A 13,459-nucleotide genomic window follows, 5' to 3' on the forward strand; every position below is an offset into this window, starting at 1 on the left:
AGTGTTATTCTGAGAACGCAGTAAATTAATACAACAAAAACTATACCAGAAAAATAACAGAGAAAGTCACAGTAAAATACGGTATACAATAGTTAGCGGTAAACTCACATTTAATATAAACACGGCAAAACACTGGGAATACGGTGGGAAAGCATTTCAATACAAAACATACTGCATACACCGATGTAAATGAATGCCTTGGACTAACACTTCAAAATGTACAGAGACGAAGTTAAATAGCGTATGATTGTTCAGATATGTATGACCGTAGTAATGATTTGAAGCGTGGAAGCGATGGCGCAGTTCTTACAGTGACGGGTAAAGTGTTCCAAAATTTAATGATAGCGAATCGCACAGTCTGTGAGCCATAATTTGTGCGCACTTTTGGCAGCAAGAAGTTATTCTGCAGTGCAAACCGCGTAACATTTGGGTTAGTTAAATGATCGATGCCAATCACATAGAAGAAACTAGAAGTTTTAATTAAGCGATATGCGGTGATTCCCAAGTTGTACTTCATGAGTTCGTCTATGGGTAAAATATTCAGCTGCAAGAAAAGGGGTGTAACGTGAGCATTGTAGGAACTGCGTGTGATGATTCGGACAGCTTGATTTTGTAGATGCTGCAGAGGAGTTACATGAGAGCGGTAAGTTAATCCCCAGGACACCATACTGTAATTGAAGTGACTGTGGATGAAGGCGTAGTACAGGGTGATGAGAGTTTGTGGTGAAAAGTAATGGCGGGCTTTTATTAGTGCCCTAATACCATATGCAGCCTTGTTTTTTAGCGAGTTAATTTGAAAAGTGAATTTGAGGAACGGGTCTAAAAAGCTGCAGTGTTGTGGTGGGTAGATGGCATGTGTGTTAACGTAAACAGGAGAAAGGGTACACCCGGCTCTGTTAGGGGAGCTGAATACCATATAATGTGTTTTCTGTGGATTAATGCATAATTTGTTTTTTTCGCACCAGTCGATTAGATTTTTAAGGTCAGTATTGAGCTGTGAGGTTAGTATATCTAGGTTTACATCAGAAGCGAAAACAGTGGTGTCATCAGCATATAAGAGGCAATTATTGATGGATGATAAACAGTTGGGAAGATCATTAATATAAAGAAGGAATAAAATTGGCCCCAAAATAGATCCTTGCGGAACGCCAATGTTATTAACGGTTGTAGGTGAAAGCACTCCCGATATACTAACTGTCTGCTCCCGATCAAGTAAGTAACTGCGAAGTAACTGTAATGGAGGTCCAGTAATGCCATAAAATGTTAATTTCTGAAAAAGTATGTTGTGGTCAATGGTATCAAATGCTTTAGTGAAATCAATAAATACCGACCCAACAAATTTCCCTTTGTCAATTTTGGATTTTATCATGTCTGTTAAAGCAATTAAAGCAAGGTTAGTTGAATATCCCGGTCGGAAACCAAACTGTCGCGGGGATAGTAGGTTAAATTTTTGAAGGTAACTGGAAAGACGCTTTTCTATTAATTTTTCTAGGACTTTACTGAAAAAAGGCAGAATGGAGATCGGTCGGTAGTTGGTTATTATTGTCTTATTGCCCTTTTTAAAAACCGGAACAATTTTACTCCTTTTTAATTCTTTTGGAAAGACTCCGGTCTTGAAAACTAAGTTGATAATGTGCGCAAAAGCATCGACTATGTAGTCAAGTATTTCTTTGATGTGAAACGATGAAATTTTATCGAGACCAGGACTAGTGTTTTTGATATTTAGGATTGTGCTGCGCACTTCGCTTGGTGACGTGGGGAAGATAAATAAAGACTGCGAAATGTGTCGATAGTTATCAAGGCGACGGGTTGTTGATAGGTTAGGATGAACAGAAAAGAATCTGCTGAAGGCATCTGCAATATCGGCAGGGTTAGTAAACGTTTCTTCATTGTAACGTATTTCAGTAATAGCGCTTCATTTGTGTTATTATTCAAGAAAGAATTTATTATGCGCCATTGCTTCCCAACATTATTACCAGTTTGCGCTATCTGTTTCTCGTAGTACTCACGTTTGGCTTTTTTTAACAGTACGCCAAGCACGTAGCAGTATTTTTTGTAGCGAGCTTTAAGAGTAACATTAAATGGCTGTTTTTTCGTTTTTCTGTACAGGTTATCCTTCTTACGCATGCTCTTTAACAAAGATTGTGTTAACCAAGGGTTCTGTGGCGAGGAATACTTTTTTCGGCATGATACGACGGATGTAGAGGAGGATAAACATGCAGTAATAATGGATAAAAACATGGTGTACGCTACCTCGGCGTCCTTAATTGACATTATAGGCGACCAGTCAGAGTTAGCTATTAGGTCCAAAAATTGCGCTTTGTCAAAGACGGTTTTGGTGAATCTATTATTACGATATGACGTAGGGCAATTAAAGCGGAGTGCAATAGGGTAGTGGTCGGTGATGTCTGCGCGTATAATGAAAGCATTGGGTGGGCACAGTATGTTCGTTAAGGCATGATCAATAATAGTTCCTGTATTGTTTACACAACGAGTTGGTTGGTTAATCAGTTGTTCAAACCCATACCCGTTAAAGCAGTTAATGTATTCTTTAACGTGCGAACATGTGTCATCTAAGAGATTAATGTTAATGTCGCCCATTATTATCACGTTTTTGTTTTCAAGAGAGATTGAATGAAGAATCCTTTCTAGTTCGGAGCAAAAATTAGAAACCGAAGAACTTGGAGAGCGGTAGATACTACCTATTATTGTGTGTTTATCAGTAACACTAAAACTACCGCGGTCTAATTCTACCCATACGGACTCACAATCTATTACGTTTAAATTCAAGTCATCCCTTCGCTTGTACTTGGCGCTTGATAAAACGAATATTGCTGATCCCCCGTAACTGGATGAAGTGCGGTGACAGTATTCAGGACAATATGATGGAAACGAGAACAAGTTCTTGTCGGACGCGTTCAGCCATATTTCGGAAACACAGATAGCTACGAATGGATGGGGAATGGAAGTTAAAAGGGAATAGAACTCGTCATGATGTTTTGGAAGACTTCGTGCGTTGAAATGAGCAACAGCACAATTTATAGATGAATTCAATGATTGAAGTTGATTAGTTTCGATGTATGCCATTGCCGATTTCAGGGCATGTTATTTCAGTTAGTGAATATTCCGAGGTCTGCCTCATCACGAATCCGCAGCACTTTGCTGTCCTCGTGTTTTCTTGCCTTGATTAAGCAGTCGTCAGTCCATAAGAACTGCCATTCGTTTTCCTTTTTCAGTTTCAGTGCTTTTGCGAACAACCTTTTGTTTTCAGGCGTAAGGTGCTCATTGACGTAGACAGGGCGGGGATCAACTTCGTGCATACCCAGGTCTTTCGTTTGAAGGCGGGCTTTTCGAGCCTTGCTCAGGAACTCGGCCTTTTTGGCACGTGAACAGAACCGAACGATGATGTGTGGTGTGTCAGCCTTGGATGGTACGCGGTGAACAATGTCGAGATCACTCTCGCTCACGGGGCGAGGTTAACGGGGCGAGGTTACGCAGGATAACCCAGCCATCGATGCCCATCTCCTCCACCTCACCTCTGGGACGCCCGTAGAGGGCTAATCAGGCGGTGGAAAAAGAACAAGACGAACCGCAAGCTGAAGATCCGCATTGCGGAAATCACGGCAGAAGCTGAAGTGTACGCCCGTGAGCTGAGCCAGCACAACTGGACGCAGTTCTGCAACAAGCTGCAAGGAACGCTGGGAACCCGCCGCAAATAGTACCTGCTGCGTTCCCTTATGGGCCCCGGTGAATATAAGGCGGTCGCAGCAGATCAGCTTCGCCGATTAATCCACAATTACCCGGGCACAGAAGAAGACTTGTTGGACGAACTTATTAAGCAAGCCTTGGCGGCCCCACCTCACGTCCAACCCACCCAGGCAGACGACTACACAGGCGATCCGAATCCCAAAATGGACGAGCCGTTCTCCATTGCTGAAATAGAGGCAGCAGCGTACAACCTCACCCGAAACACCACTCCGGGTCGAGACAAAATCCCAAACAAATTATTGCGAAACCTCGACTATGCCGTCCTAGCAAATCTTCTAGTCTACACCAATGAGTGCTGGCTGGCGGGTTCCTTGCCCCCACAGTGGAAACACGCAGGCGTCACTTTCATCCCCAAGCCCGGCAAACCCTTGAACCCCAAGAATCTGAGGCCTATTTCTCTGACCTCATCTGTCGGCAAATTGTTTGAACACCTGGTTTACAACCGGCTCTCGCCCCACGTTGAAGACAACGGCTATTTCCCTGACACGATGTAGGGCTTCCGCCCACATCTGTCAACCCAAGACATACTACTTCAGCTTAAGGAGGAAGTGCTCGACGACCTTAATAGCCACAGCAAGCGGTCCATCTTGGCCCTCGACATTAAGGGGGCATTCGACAACGTTTCTCACCAAGCCATCCTTCAAGGCCTCGCATCTACAAACTGTGGCGAGCGCACATTCCAATACTTTGTCTCCTTTCTAACCCAGCGCACAGCAACAGTGGGCATCGGGCACCGTCGATCCGACGCTCTGGGTCCCCACTGGATCTCCGGGCGACCAGCAAGATGCACTTCAAGCAGCCATTCAGGTCACCCAACAATACCTGAAAGCCCGAGGACTCGAGTGTGCCCCCGAAAAATCTGCCCTTCTAACCCTGTGCAAAAGGAGCGTCCAGATCCCATACCAGATCCAGAACTTACCATTAATGAGCAACGCGTCCCCAATGTCCCACACCTACGCATATTAGGCCTCACCATACCAAAAGATGGCTCAGGCGCCCAGACTACCCTTCCCTTGCAACAGACTCTTAACCAGCTTATTCACCTCGTCCGCAGAATCTCCCATCAGCGATTTGGGCTACAAGAAGCTGAAACCCTGCGCATCATTCACGCTCTCCTCATTAGCCGGGTTACGTACGGGACACCGTATTTGGCCCTGAAACCCGCAGAGAAAGAAAAGCTAAACATCGCCATACGCCAAGCCTACAAGGCCGCCCTTGGACTGCCTCCAAAAACAGCAACAAGAAAACTTCTACAGCTCGGCGTCCATAATACATGGGAGGAACTGGAAGAAGCTCATCGCATCTCCCAATTCACGCGACTTAAGCTCACGCCAACCGGCAGGGCTACACTTACCCGGCTCGGCTACAGGCCTCCCCCAAAATCCGAACAGAGGCAACGCATCCCTCTAACCATCCGGCAGTACATCACAATCACACCCATTCCCAGAAATATGCACCCCATCTATAACAAGGCACGTCGAGAAGCCCGGATGCGAGCCCTTAGAAAACGCTTCCCCAACTCCCTCTGTACTCGTTACACGGATGCCTCTCCATACCACAACAACCCGAACATGCCGTGAGTGTCACCGGAGCCAACAGTGCAGAACTGACGGCCGCTACAGTACACACGACATCTATTGAGGCAGCAGAAGAACTTGCCATCGCTCTAGCCGCCACCACTGGAAACGACTACCTCACTATAACCCGCCTGCCGCAACTTCCTGCTAGGTCGAATAACACCCACGGCCTTAAAAATTCTGCGAAGTGTGCGCCAGCTCCCGGAAATGCACATCATCTGGATTCCCTGTCATGAGTCCTTGAGGGGAACGAGGCGACAAACGCCGCTGCCTGCGTTCACACACACCGGGCCGTTTCTCAAGAAGGCGAAGTCACGCAGCCCCTTCGCTCTCCCAAGCCCGCTACTCTGAATTCATACGCGGACATCCTCGCCATACTGCCACGAACGACGGCGCTTCCCGCCACCACATCCCCATTTATCCAGAGCACAGGCGACTGCCTTTCCTCCATGCCATGTACCCCACCCTCTACTACTCTACGTGTAATTTCTGTCCCCAACCAGGCACCCTGTACCACATGGTATGGGAGTGTCAGAAAACCCCATCTCTCACCCCAAATCCTCACCCAACGTAGGAGCAGTGGGCGGACCAGCTGGCCAGCTCCGACCTCTCAGTCCAGCGTATCCTGGTGGAGAGGGCTAGGGCAGCCAGCGCGGACCAGGGCTTCCCGGACTAGAGGAGGCCCCCCACCTGGCGGGCACCTGAAGCTCGTCTTAATAAAGTTAATCCACTCCACTCCAAGGCTATGATGCGCGCGTGGTCCCACTCTATCTTGTGGTCTTATCTTCTCGGCATGCTCTGCAAGTGCATTCGTCACGGTGTGGCCCTTGGTGACGTCATTTGTGTGCTGTTTAGGACGCCGGCAGAAATTTCCGCTTTCACCAATGTATACCAATTCGCAGTCGGCACATGGGATTTTGTAGACCACACAAGGGAAACGTTGCCCAGGGAGGATCCTTCACGTTAAGCAACTCACCCTTGAGCTTGCTTGCTGGCACATGCGCGATCTGCACACCACGTTTTCTGAAGAGGCGAGCAAGGGCTTCAGTTACACCTCGAATATACGGAACCGCAGTGCGCTTGCATCTTGACACTGTGTTATCCATGGCTTGACTGTTTGGCTGCTGGTTATGCCTGATGAAATTAGTTATCTTCCTAATAAAATGTTTGGGGTACCCATTCCTGATGAGGAATGGGTTTCCACTGTGTTTCCACTGCGTGTTTCCACTGTGGGGGCAAGGAACCCGCCAGCCAGCACCCATTCTTCATGGAAAGATCATGTTCCCTGAGGCGATCATTTACGCATCGGCCGGTTTGTCCGGTAAGGTGTACATCGGACAAACCGGCCGATGCGTAAATTACCGCCTCAGGAAACATGATCTTTCCATGAAGAATGGCACCGGGTCGCATTTGCCTCATCACTGCCGCGAGTGTGGCAAAGGATGCCTTCCGAGACTGACAGAGACAATCATTATCGGAAAGAGTCGTGACACCGTGGCGCGAGAACTGCGCAAAGCGTATTTTATCCAAAAAAAAAGGAACAGCGCAGGCTGTATCAGTGAATCATCGCTATCCCTGTTTTCAAAGGAGTACCGGATCCTAGACAACATGCGATAAAAAGGTGTGATTGTTGTCTTCAGCTGTGGCTATTTTGTTTTTATAGTATCTTTTTCGGATCTATTATCCTTTGTGTATGTTTGTGCGTTTGTAGACAAGCTACTTATATCCCTGTCTTTCCTTGGAATAAATCAGTTGTTAGTAGCGCATCTGTCTCGTCGTTCTTCGTTTTTTCTGTCCTCGTTTGTAGCGCTCGATTTTCCTTAAGCAATGAACCAACTAGCCCAACGGCATATTTTACTAAAAAAGCGGACCCTGATTTACAACGCTACTTGCCCGTACGATTTCGAAAAGGAGCTTTTGTTACAGCTGACGCTTCAGCTATCACGTCCCTCTCTTTAGGGAACAAACCACACGCGGGCGGCGATCGATCACTATTTTTACCATACATTATGTGCAAACAGCTTCGTGAATATCAACCCAGTATTTTTCGCCTTGCTGCCCATCGGGAAACGAATTATAAAACGGATCTAAAACGATAAGCCAGCTTCCACAGCTAAATGATGCACTAAAGCACGAAAACATTTCCTATCTGCCACTGTTTTCTACTTTAATCAGAGACAGGTGCTGCTGAAAACATTTTACTTTCAAATAAACGAAATCTAACGCTCAAAGTAAATACTTCACTTGGGAATTGAACTTCGAAGACGATGGCCGATATTTGTGCTGATGTATTTGTTACTTAGAGAAAGGCTGATTTTGGCTCGATAAGCGAGTGAGGCAAAAGTCACACAAGCGTTTATAGCCGCGTGTACAACAACTCTATTTAGGTCGTCAAACTTTTGAAAAGGTCTAAAGGATGGAGGTGCCGTTGGGCGAGCCCAAATATGGCCAATATTGAACGCGGGATGTAAGCGGCCAAGAAGTTAAAAAATATCTTTTTTTTCTGTGGTAAATGCAATAGGAATAACAAATGTAAGGCAAGAGCTCGTTTTCGCTATTTTTAGCTTTGAGTAAAAATTTTATTTTCAAGTAAAAAGAGGTTTGTTACCTCCAAGACATTCGCAAGCGCGTGAATAGTTTGTAGGCTTCTCATCTTTCTTTCTTTTTTTTACATTGAAAAAAAAATGGCGGATATTACTGCCTATGGGGTTAGTTTAAACATGTGATGGCGACGGCAGTACAGCGCGCTGGTGTAGCAGAGAAACCCCGGGCGAGCACATCCCTGCACCTGGCGGAGCGCCCTGCAAGTCGCCGGAGAAGCGCGAGCTTCACGGGACATTGATTGATTGATTGATTGTAGGGTTTAACGCGCCAACGCAACGGAGGCGATGAGGCGCGCCGTAGTGGAGGGCTCCGGATTAATTTTGACCACCGGGGGATCTTTATCGTGCGCCGAAATCTCGAACACACGGGCGTTTTTGCTTTTCGCCTCCATCAGAAAAGCGGCCGCCGCGGCCGGGAATCGAACCCGCGACCTCGTGCTCAGCAGCGCAACGCTTTAGCCACTGAGCCACCGCGGCGGGTGCTTCACGGGACAGGTTCCTCAATCTCCGTCACAGGCCACTCGGAACTTGTTTCGGCAACTCTCCGCCAGGTGCAAACGTCGTCTGCATGGAGCTACTTTGAACGATGGTACCTAGTGTACAGTGTGCTTACGAAGCTCAGGATTTCGCTAAGGTGATTTTAAGAGCTTAGACTGCTTATTTGGACAAAGAAAAATTTGAGTATAGTTGGCCTTTAATGCCGAAACATGTGCATTTAAAAATATTGGATTTGATTCCCCGTGAGTTTTCACTATTCATTTACGACTTGTAGTGCCATTCACACACCTCCGGAGAAAACATAACCCTAAATGAAGAGGCCCACACAAGGGGCACCCTATTAGGTGCCTTCTGTCCCTTCTGTAGTCCGAGAGCTTTGGCGTGCGGCACCCCATCTCTGACGCTGAGGTTCAGGGCGTGAGGACCGCTTGACCTTCTTGCTAGCCGAGCTCTTGGCCAGCAGGCACTCTACCTGGTCCCCGGTTGACCCCAGGGCGACGCCTGGCAATGCTTGTGGGCTGGACCTTGACGGTACGGCCGCACCTCCGGGCACTGGTGAAGCCTGCCTTCATGGGCAGGCTCCTTCCTGGGGCTCCTTCCTGATCTTGTGCATCTGCCGCAGCAGCTGCTGAAGGGCAGTGGCATAATATGGGTTGCCAGCAGCTAGGGAAGGCTGGCGCCACCACTCCTCGTAGATCTTCTGCAGCTCCGCAGTGTCCTACGAAAAATTTGTTCAGGATATACCACAGATTTACTCAAAATTTGTTGCATCTCCTATCTTTACTATTGTCTTCTTTGCACTGCTGAAGTAATAAGGGTGTTCTGTAGGTAACTATGGGCCTACCGGGAAACCCATTAGGGCAGAAAAATGTTCACAGAACTCACCTTCCCCTGCCAAGCTTAGATAACCAGTTTGGACCAGAGAATACTACGCAGGTATTTACAGATTAGTTTCACAAATATTAATGCATTCATTGAACTAAAATAAAACACAAGAAAAAGCTTTGTTTAGTGCCATGTTCAGTTACATAATAATGACTGATTGATTGATTGACTGCGAGGTTTAAAGTACCGAAACTACACCTTGCTTATGAGGCGCGCTGTAGTGGAGAGAGCTGGGGTCACCTAGGAACAGCTAGGAAGAGTTAACGTGCGCCGAAATCTCGACACACAGACGCTTTCGCTTTTCACTTCTATCAGGAAAATTGCTACCGCAGCCGGTATCGAACTCATGTCCTTGGGCTCAGCAGCACAACACCATAGCCACTTTAGTCTCGCAGAACCCAAGCAACGCCTCTTCAGAATCCCAGGGTTCCTTAAAGCCTTACTTGAGAGCCCCTGACCTAGCGCTATCGCAAGGCACCTTTTTATTCGCAGGGCCTTAGTGGCATACAAGGACTATTCAGTGAAACACACAGAAAAAACATTAAGACCAGAATGTACAATTTTACATCTCAAGAACTTGCACTGTGCAACTGACTATGTATCTAATGGTATGAGATTGGATCCTGGCAGAGGCTGTTTACCACTTCTTCTCTTAAGCTGGGCTGAAGACTGTCCCACCTGGTGGGGGCCCCTAACACCAGCACAGTGCTGTTTAATGAAAGTTTATTCCTCCTCCTCTTAGCACCCTCCCTATGTCAGAAAGGGCCTCGGAAGACGTACGACAGCCAGCATACAAAATTTCACACTAGCTGTGACATATGAATAGTACTACTTCATTCTTTCTCCCCTCTACATGCATTGGAAAAACTTGTTCGTCTTGCTTCTGCTGTGATGCTACGCAGTCATGTTGGATTGCCTTAACTTTTGGAGTGTCTTTTTTGGCATCCTGTAGCCTTCTTCTACTTAGCTCCTGCAATTGTACCTTCGTAAAAAGAAATTTTACTACAAGAGACCCCTGAAAAAATGCATGCACGTGGTTATAAAATGGGTAGCTCTTTCCAAAAGTGGAGTGTGTTGCTGAGAAACAGATCTTGTTCAGGTGTCTAGTTGCTACCTAGGTGTCCAGTAACTGGAGTAAGGGTCACAATTATTAGGCTTTGCTAAAATAAATGCACGAGCACAAGCCACACCTCAACACCTCACGTTGGTGACTGCTTCCAGTTGAGCCCTGGGCCTCCAGCTGTGGCTCGGTATCCATAGGCAGCTGCTGCTGTTCAGGCTCTGCTGCCACCAGTTGGCCTTGCCCTGTGGGTGTGCTGGTGCTGGCTTCTTGGGAGTTGACCTGTGTTTGCTTTCCCAGTCAAGCTTCCTGAATGCCCCCTCCAGACATGCTGTGAACAGTTAGGAATAGTGAAAACTGACTGTGAATCAGATCGAATATTCTCAAATACGAATAGTAGGAACCAACCGCGAATTATATATTTTCGAATGTGAATGGCAAAAGATTACTGCAAATGAATTATTTTCAAATGTGAATAGTAAAAATTCACTTCACATTGAATTTGATTCAAATTGCGCATTGCTCCCACGCCAGGCTGCCGTTAGCTGTGCCACGTATAAAGATGTATTATGAGCTGCACTGTTGTGGCCAATACCACACGCCCATTTATTCCTTCTAAGTGGAACAAAAATAGTAGAGCGAAGGTATGTACTGAGACATGAACGTCCGGGCCTAATTGCCACAATTTAAAAGTAGTTTTACAAGCACAGGCTTTCACAGTCAGGCTGTGCCATCTTCATTAGGACAGGTGCATCAGACAAGTCTAGTTAAGTGCGCCGTGGCTGTACATGTGCTCATCGCTGCCTTTCTCCCGAATTAGAGAATTCAACACTGCAGAACTGAGTTTTTGCGATACCTTTTCGTCTACACTGCACGATAGCTTGCTTGAAGCTGAAAATTAAACTGAGAGAGATACCATGTTCGCATAAAAGTTGGCACAGGTCACATAAAAGTAGCAATATATGGAGTGTGCTGGGGGTACATAGCCACTTACAATGTTCCACGTGATTTGGTGCTCTTCTGTCCAGCTTAGTGAGGGGGCTCACTCCTTCGTCGCCGTACTGCCCTCTCCGCCACCCGCAGAACCAGTGGTAGACGATGCTGGCTGGGGGATTTACAGCGCTGCTAGCGAGCAGGCCCTCACCGTCCTCCTGCCTTGCCACCTTCGTTTTATGAGGAGCTGGTGCGGCTGCTGGGGTCGTATCATCTTGAAAGTAGCGGAAGAATGCGGCACTGGTGTCCGATGTGGGTTTTAGAAGGCGAAGCCCATCGGCGCAGTCGAGCCCGTGGTTCAGCACCTCATGCAGCTTGATGACAGCAGTCGGCGAGACTGGCCAGTTGAGGAATGGGTCGTTCTGCTGAGTTGCTTTTGTGACTTTCTTAATTTTGACATCTAAAAACGCTTAGCAGTAGTAGAATGCTTTCCGGCAGTTTCGTTCAAGCTTCTGTGCTGACACCTTCCCTCCTTGTGGAACACAAACCTGTAAAAAGAGAATATCACAAATTATCTCAATTCTCAAAATATTATTTAAAGCTTGATATACAATGACTAACCTGCAATATATTTTTTTACTTAAATTACAATTTCATGAAACACAAACCTGTTAAACGGTAATATGTATTACGAATTATTTTAGTTGTGAGAATATTATTGAGAACCAGATATGCAATCTGTAACCTGCCAATGTTTTTTTTAACTTCAATTACCCACTTCATCTGACAAGTTTCACAATCAGACAACTAAGAAATGCTGAAGTTTCAAGGTGATGCGCATACTGTATTAAAGATGTGCCTCCAAGTGATGTTCTGATCTACTTCGCGGAATAAGAAATTGTACAGGTTTAGCACTCGCCTTTCATTTAATTTTCCTATGTATGAAAAATGGCGTTTCAGGAAAATTTGTGTTGGTACCAAGCAAAAAAAAAACTTAATCGCTCACGAAATCGAAGCGGAACAGTTGCATGTTATGCTCTTGCATATAACACAATTCTCTCCAAAATAGATATGCTTCCTACATTTCGGTTACGTCTAAATCTACTGAACACGTAATAACACGACACCTTTAAAGCCTCTTTCAAAGCATTTTCAGTTGGTCTTTTTTTTCTCCTCAGCGAGGGGTGCCTAAAATCATTCATCTGTGAAAATGTTAAAAGCATGACACACATGCTTCACTCTTTTTACTCGGACCATACTATGAAGCGTTATTTGTTTGTGAATTAGAATTACATCACACATTATTCTGATATTGTTTAATCTTACGTAAGGAAAAATAAATTAATTTGAAGATGAAGTGAAATGCGGATTGTTTTTGCACGGGTGCTTCAAATCGTGGTCAAGAAATCCCAGCCCAACTCAATGTAATGTAATTTAAGCTATATGTTCTTTCACCTCGGCCAAGAGAACATACAATGACGAAGTTCAGCTGTTCTTCCCTTTGAAATTGAGCGTGAAAGACGGCGGCATCGATGATTGGCCCGTGGCGTTGTTCAGCGTGACGGAAGCAAGTGTGATCAGTTGTAACCAGATTTTTAAGCCACCGCTACTGTAATAGATGTGTAGCAAAAAAAAATGCACTGATCAGTCTGTCTTGATTTTACCAGGTCGGGTAGGGGGGTGATTTGGCAACGCCTCGGAGGACCTTGCCACAAAAAATAAAGACACTGCCGAAGAGCATACTCATAAGCCGTACCTCGTTGGGTTGGGGGCCTCCCAGTTGACGATCCACGACGCACTGGTTGCCTCGCCGTAGTAGTCAGCCATGCGTACGCATCCCCGCACGAAACACGTCCACGTTATCAACGCTGGCTTTGCAGTCTAACTCGAAAGGTTGGTCGCGCCCGCGCATGTCATAACGGCTGAAGAAATTAACTGCTATTTCGTCGTCGAACTAGAAAAAACCGTAAAATTACAGCAAACTCTACGCCACTGGTGCTGCTGGTGCCGTGAACGCGCCGTAGCACAAGAACAGGCCGTAGCCACCGTAGCCTAACAAGAGCAGAGGAGTGCGGAGTACGTTTACTGCTTTGTTCGCACGCCGGCAGAACCAGCCTGAACATCAAATTATGGTG

The 13,459-nt window shown here is 46.2% G+C and overlaps 1 protein-coding gene across 1 annotated transcript; it reads right to left on the bottom strand.

The window, feature by feature from the left end:
- Positions 1-8,664: 8,664 nt before the first annotated feature.
- LOC144164790 (uncharacterized) lies at positions 8,665-13,151 on the bottom strand. Its single transcript, XM_077695057.1, has 3 exons — positions 13,098-13,151; positions 10,535-10,636; positions 8,665-9,164 (listed from the first exon to the last, which is right to left on the bottom strand). The coding sequence occupies exons 1-3, from the start codon at positions 13,149-13,151 to the stop codon at positions 9,015-9,017; spliced, it is 306 nt and encodes a 101-aa protein (XP_077551183.1). The 3' UTR covers positions 8,665-9,014.
- Positions 13,152-13,459: the final 308 nt, after the last annotated feature.

The sequence above is a fragment of the Haemaphysalis longicornis genome, unplaced genomic scaffold (assembly GCF_048455015.1).
Source record: "Haemaphysalis longicornis isolate Haplotype H1 unplaced genomic scaffold, Haemaphysalis longicornis Haplotype H1 scaffold_14, whole genome shotgun sequence".
NCBI lineage: Eukaryota > Metazoa > Arthropoda > Arachnida > Ixodida > Ixodidae > Haemaphysalis > Haemaphysalis longicornis.

Excerpts from the sequence above, each read along its gene's own strand:
- LOC144164790 (XM_077695057.1), bottom strand. The coding sequence starts at position 13,151 with ATGGCTGACTACTACGGCGAGGCAACCAGTGCGTCGTGGATCGTCAAC. Across the intron at positions 10,637-13,097 it reads CGTGGATCGTCAACTGGGAG|GGCAAGGCCAACTGGTGGCA; the intron begins GCCCCCAACCCA and ends GCACACCCACAG. Across the intron at positions 9,165-10,534 it reads AACTGGAAGCAGTCACCAAC|GACACTGCGGAGCTGCAGAA; the intron begins GTGAGGTGTTGA and ends AATTTTTCGTAG.